At 34.5% G+C, this 6,510-nt stretch overlaps 1 protein-coding gene across 2 annotated transcripts in view; it reads right to left on the minus strand.

The window, feature by feature from the left end:
* LOC132293139 (uncharacterized) overlaps positions 1 to 3,763 on the minus strand; it is a 28,257-nt gene extending 24,494 nt beyond the window's left edge. Inside the window, exons 1-4 of one of the 2 annotated variants that reach the window (XM_059790479.1) lie at positions 3,366 to 3,763; positions 3,044 to 3,124; positions 2,812 to 2,893; positions 1,745 to 1,820 (exon numbers count right to left, since the gene is read on the minus strand). In XM_059790479.1, the coding sequence (XP_059646462.1) occupies positions 1,745 to 1,820; positions 2,812 to 2,893; positions 3,044 to 3,105 (220 nt within the window). In that variant the 5' untranslated portion in view covers positions 3,106 to 3,124; positions 3,366 to 3,763. Of the gene's footprint in view, positions 1 to 1,597; positions 1,718 to 1,744; positions 1,821 to 2,811; positions 2,894 to 3,043; positions 3,125 to 3,365 lie in introns of those variants that run through there. The other variant, XM_059790480.1, reaches the window with a different exon arrangement.
* Positions 3,764 to 6,510: the final 2,747 nt, after the last annotated feature.

Consider the following 6,510-nt stretch of genomic DNA (forward strand, 5'->3'; position numbering starts at 1 on the left):
ATTAGATCTTACCCCTTAACAAGTGGTGATAGTGTCTGGAAGACCCATCCCCTAATTCCAATCTCATGGCAACATAAACTCGAATTTGGAAACAAGAACATATAGGAGAAGGTAGGACAACTCACTTATATCATGACTTGAACTCTATACCGGGAAATTAAGAGCTTTTGACCAGTAGAACACATGTAAAACCACTTAAATCAATAAACAAAGACCCGCTACAACAACTCGAACTAAAAGACAACCCACAGGTGAAAATTACAGTCCATATCCAGTAAATCTGATACCTACGAAAATATATCCACCCAAAAGATTAGAAAACATACATCAAATTAACACAACCAGAAACGAACTCAAAGAATCCTATAATAAGAGCCAACTGAACTCAAAATTAAGTACGCAAACTCCAACCTGGCTTTGTATTATACCATAAAAGCATCTTTGCCACACCTATTCTACAGAGTGCTCCAACATGTCTCCATCACTTACTACCTTGAATATAGTAAATACTATCCGGGCAATTGACTAGATGGATCTAGACATCTTATATCCTAATATATATTGGTGGTTTAATTTGGTCACCATCCAGGAATCATGCCCCAAATCATAAAAATATATAAATAAATAAAAATAAAAAAACCATGGACCTAAATTTGTCGAGGAAACCGAGTGGGTTAAGAGACTGGGAAAATTCTATGTTGCTCAGGACAGTAATGTGGTTTACTGTTAGCAGGACAATGTTGCTTCCAAATGGAAACTTCTGACCTTAACCTTTCATGAATATATTCATTGCGCGACAGAAAGCAGCACTAAAACTAGGTCTAACAGTTTTTCTAGACATCATAGCTTCCAATTCATCCCGAACTAGTATGAGTTTGGTAATTGCAGAGGGATCAATCTGCAGATCTTTCCACGCAAGGAGCACCAAGACTGTTTTCACTTCAATAATAGATTTTAAAGAAGGGTATATCATACAGTTCAATTAAGAGCATACAAGAAATACATTGTGAACAAGTTGCACAGAAACTAGATATAAAACCAAAGATAAATACCATCCAAAACCCATATCAAAAAAAGGACACCAATGCTTCATGAATATCAAAGACAGGAAGCCCGGTATAAAAATCATAGAACAGGGAGAGACTATAATTACAATTCATCTCTAGGATCCCACAAAGATTAAAGAATCCTCCAAAGGCTGTATGCAACCATGCACTAAAGCAAACTACATTAAATTATTCAGAGAGTGACCGTAAGTGAGCAATTGCTCTGAAATTCTGATTGCAGATGCTGATGATATTGTTAGTACAGAAAATAATGAGAAAGGTGTAGGTGACTACAAGGATCACCTTCAGTCTTCACAGACAACTCCAAAAAAAAAAAAAATCTATGATCATTTTCAGGTAATTCAGGAAACTGAGGTGGCCATATATGATAAGGATATTCATTCTCTCAAAAGATTGAAGGTTTAGAAATCTGCTTGAAAAAATTCATATGAATTCTAAACCAATTAATTCATCGTTATGCTAGGTAATTATTTTATGACAGAAAGTATAAAAATCTGGTTGGCAAATTGATATTCCTAACCATGATTCACCTTGATACTATGTTTGCTGCAAGAATGGTTAGTCGTCTTATTCATTACCAGCAACCAGAATAGGAGCTTTCTTGTGTCATGAGGTATCTATAGGCAACTTCAAATGTAGTTCACATCAAGATTGTAATGAAGCATGGCAAAGCATACCATTGTGTAATGTCCTTTCACGCGAAAATGAATAATCACTTTGAACAGTTTTGACAAAATTTCCTGACATTTGGCTCTGCAAATTAAACTAAAGTTAGAAAGCACATAGGATGGAATTCACAGTAAAACAACTAAAACCAAGCAGACAAGAATGTATTTATTTCACCCAATGAATGAATAAACATGCATAAATAAATATATAAATACATATGTCTGTGTGCATGTAAGTATTTATGTATTTATATCTTGTTCGTATAAACACATACATGTGTGTATGCACATTAATCCAACTCAACTAAACAAATACTTTCGCAACATTTGTATGATATGCACATATTTATACACGTGTATGACTGTATGTAGTATGTTTTTTTTTTTTTCTTAGATGATACTCATACGCCCATGCCTCCCACTAAAGCTCAAACCCATGACCTCCCTTTGGGAAGTAGGGGCCTGGTACCACTGGGCCACTTGCCCGTTGGTATATGTATTATGTACATATTCATAGAAGTTAATCCACAAAATTATAAAGTGTTTACAGTAAAGTAAAAAATATCTTCTTGTCCCAAGGCACATGAAGATCGAAAAGGGGCTATTTGGGAATCTCCAATGCTGGGCTTCCAACTCCAAGCTTGAGTAGCCATCATTTCATTGGCAGGGAGAATCTTCGCTGTACTGGTGCTATTCAAAAACCTACTTAAAATTTGTTAGCACTCCACCTGGCAGCTAGAATTTGTCTTTAAAATATACCCAATTTGCTCGTTTAACGTTTACGGCTTCCTAAACAACCCCGTGCAAAAAAAAAAAAAAAAAAAAAAAGCCCAGAAGAACAAAGTAGAAAATTTAAAGCTACTGATTATTGACCATTGGTGAGCAGTTTCATGAAGATGCTCAAATGATGAAATGGCAATAATCACATAATACAAGCACAGTTTGTGGACCCAATTAAATGTTCAAAAAAGTATATTGGATGTTCTATAAATAGACAAATCTGTAGTGAGAATCTATAAATGTCATCAGCAAGTAAAAGATGTATATGACAGTAGCAACAGAAAACAAGAGTCAACCTGCCCTGCATTATTTTTAACAAAGGTGGGTTCATTTGAAAAATTGTCTTCATTAATGACTTTTCCACACTCGGTACAACATCTGAAGAGAATAACAAAGAAACAAGCAGTCAGCTATTGCAGTAATGCACATAATCCTCGTATCTTGACAAGCACACAGACTCCAAAATGAGCGAGCATTTATAGTTGAAAGTATGAGAAACTATATGTTTCTGAAATAAAAGTCACTCACAGTAGACCCTCCGAATATCCCGGATTTTTGCAGTCTCTTGCACAGCTACTACACCAGACCATTATGGAGTACTGCTAACCACTGCCAAATGCCAACCAACCAAGCAGAAATAACCCAAATTTAAATTCTTAAATAGTGTTAACTCAATTACTCAATCTAATAGCATAAACAAAGAATCTTAAAGAAGTTGAACTCCTCACATGAATTATCCAAAATTAAATTAAAAAAAATCAAACTCCATTGGAGAACTAACTTGTTCAGCACCGAAATTTAAATTAAAAAGACAAAATGTAAGGGAAAATACAAATGATCAGTGAATTACCTTATTTATATTCGATCAACCCCAATCAAATGATCAGAAGATAGTTTGAGATTGACTCGACCAAATTAAACAAGAAACATATATATGCATGTACTGAAACATACATATAAAAATAACCTTATTTCCAATCACGCTAATGCGTTTGAAGATGACAATTGAAGAACAAAACTGATAGAAGATCGGTGTCTAGGGTTACAGTTAAAATCTTTTAACTACTGGAGCAGATAAGGAGTGGAGAGGGACTAATTAGGTGCGAACTAGGGTTTTTGACGACGGTTAATGGAAGAGTCTTTGGTACGAAGTGATCGAGCCCACGTGCGCTCGGAGACTATCTAACGAGATAAAATTGGATCTCCTCACAATGTTCTTTGGTCTCGACAAATAGGGATGTAGAGACGTGGTTTTAAGTAAGGGTTGAGTGCGTGTGATCTACGCAACATTAACGGATATAAGAAATTTGAGTTAATTACATTCACACCCTTTCTAATTCAAGGAACATCTTTTGCTCAGCCTTACAGTGCTGCAGCCTTCAAATCGGACTAAACTGACTCTGTCAAAGACAATTCAGCTAGTGAAGAGATGCAGAAGTCGCCAGTCGGGTCCTCGGAATTGGCCTCCTGCAGTTCAAGTTCAGAGCGGAGGATCTTACACCGTCGCGGTGACCTACTTTTGAAAGTGTTTGTGGAAAACAGTTTCTCGACCGACCGTCCGACTTTAAAGCTGAAAGCAACTCCTTACCCTGTGATAATATTGACTGAATTCTTGTAGCATTGTACACCCCAATCCCTTTTCAATTAAGGAAAGCTTCATAAAATTAACAAAGAAACCCCTCTGATAATCGATGAATTGAAATTATTACTTTTTGACTTGATGACCTATTTGGATCATAAAATTATCTTTTAAACCTTTACAACTCAATATGTTTAACTAAACTACCCTTTCGTGCAAAAAAAAAAAAAAAAGTATAATTAATTATATATAATTGTGTGTATATGTATGTGTGTGTATATATATATATATATGGATGTAGTGGTTCATGTGGAGTGAGGATAGTATTAGTATAATATAAAGTAAGGTAAAGTGCAAAAAAAAATTTCTGAATTATTAATTTTTTATAACTACCCTAAATAAAAGATTCCCTTCTAAATTATTGATTCGTTACAATTAAGGACAAACCCATCACAAAAGACTATTTTACATTTTGTTATTAATTTTGTCATTTCTTATTAAATTATTTTTTATTATATTTTTCTCTTATTTAAATATTAATTATACCATTTACCTTAATTTTATAATTAGAATCAATTGACTATAAAAATGGAAAAAAATAAATAAATTTGTAGCTATCATTTTCTAAAATGATTAACTTATTATAATAAAACTTATTATACTCACTTTAAAAAAATTTAGTATAAAAAAAATATCTTCTTTTTCAAACAATATTCATGAAAATTAATAAATTACGTAAATAAAAAATATCTTCTTTTTTATGCAATATATTCATGAAAATTAAGAAATTACTTAAATTGCTTCAAAATTTTCTATTTAAGATTTTTATTTAAATAATTTATTTAAAAAATTAAAGGCAAACTTATGCAAATTTAATAGAGAATATTTCATCAAATTAGTATGAATTTTTTTCATAATTTATTTTAACAAGAAATATATATCAAATGTAATTCAATAAGAAAATGTATTATGATTATTTAATGAAAAATATGTTCAGTGGGGCATTTTGCAATTACATGTGATGATTCAAAGGATTTTATACACAAAATGTAGTTCAGTGGAATTATTTACAAAGTTAAGGAGGGTTTTGCACTATACCCTGTAATGTAATATCAAAAGAGGAAAGTAGGACAATACCACTTGCAACTTAATATTTGATTCACACAATACCGACCCAAATTTGTTATATTAAAAATATAATAATATATACATAAACTATATTAGAGGTGGATACTTGATAAAACTATGGTGTCAAAACCAAAACAAAATTGGTACAAAACCATGTAGGGTCACCTCGTCTTCAATTTTTGTTCTCCAGTGAATGATCTTGGTGTCAAGCCTCAATCTTTGTGCGTTGTTGTTAGGAGACCTGTGGGTGAGAAAAGCTTAAAAAAAATTACTAGTCCAGCCGCAGTACGTTCCCAGCGGAATCCGATCGAGCTTGTCAGATTCCGATAACAAACACGTAGGGATGGCAAATGGGCAGTTTGGGTCGAGTTGAAAATGGACGGGTCAATATGGGTCGAGACCCATAGTCAACAATTAAGAACGGGTTGAGAATGGATAGGGTGAACCCGTTATGACCCGTGGATCCATTAATTATTATTTTTAATTTTTTATATTTTTTATTTTTTATTTTTTTTTTACTTAAACTTGATGGGAATATTTGTGGTGCCTCTGCCTGTGTTGTAGAACTAGTCGGAACCGGAGTATGTCTGATGCTTCTTTTCTCTTAAAACCCATACCGACGTGCTCTCTGCAATATTTACTTCTCATAATTAGATTTTTGAAAACTAAATTCAATGTGATCAGATACATGATAATGATTTTGGAGAGAAATTTTCCACATACGCGCGAGCACACACACACAAATTTATAATTTGTGAAGATTTTTATTTGGAAGATGTAGTAAGGGATTTTTAATTTTTAATTTTTTAATTATTTTTAAATTTTTAATTTTTTTTTTATAAGGTTATAATTTTCTTTTTAATTTGGAATTGCCACGTCAGATTCTGCAGCCTTGCTCGTCACCATCTCATAGCCGTCACCGCCGCTGCACCAAACAACGTCCATCACAGCCGATAGCATCCGAGCACTGCCTCCGTTAAAGGCCGAAATCGCCGGTGCCACCACGAATCTCTGCCGCCATCATCATCGATCTCATCTGCCTAGCCGAAGCCGATCTCTGACATCACCGCCGCTGCTCTAGCCGCCGCCGCAGATCTCGACTCCTTGCCGCCGCCGATCTTCTCTACCGAGCTGAGCAAACAACAGAGATAAGATCTATGCCGTCGCGACTCCGTGTCAAAGCCGATCTCTGCCACCACCGATCTGATCTGCCGCCTCAGTTTCCCTTAACCAAATCCCATCATCTCCCTACAAATCCCAACCTCTCTCCTCCTCCCTTCACCTTCTC

Source organism: Cornus florida, unplaced genomic scaffold (assembly GCF_030987335.1).
Source record: "Cornus florida cultivar Cherokee Brave unplaced genomic scaffold, ASM3098733v1 CherokeeBrave_3.0.0_Hap2_Chr02, whole genome shotgun sequence".
In the NCBI taxonomy this organism is placed as follows: domain Eukaryota; kingdom Viridiplantae; phylum Streptophyta; class Magnoliopsida; order Cornales; family Cornaceae; genus Cornus; species Cornus florida.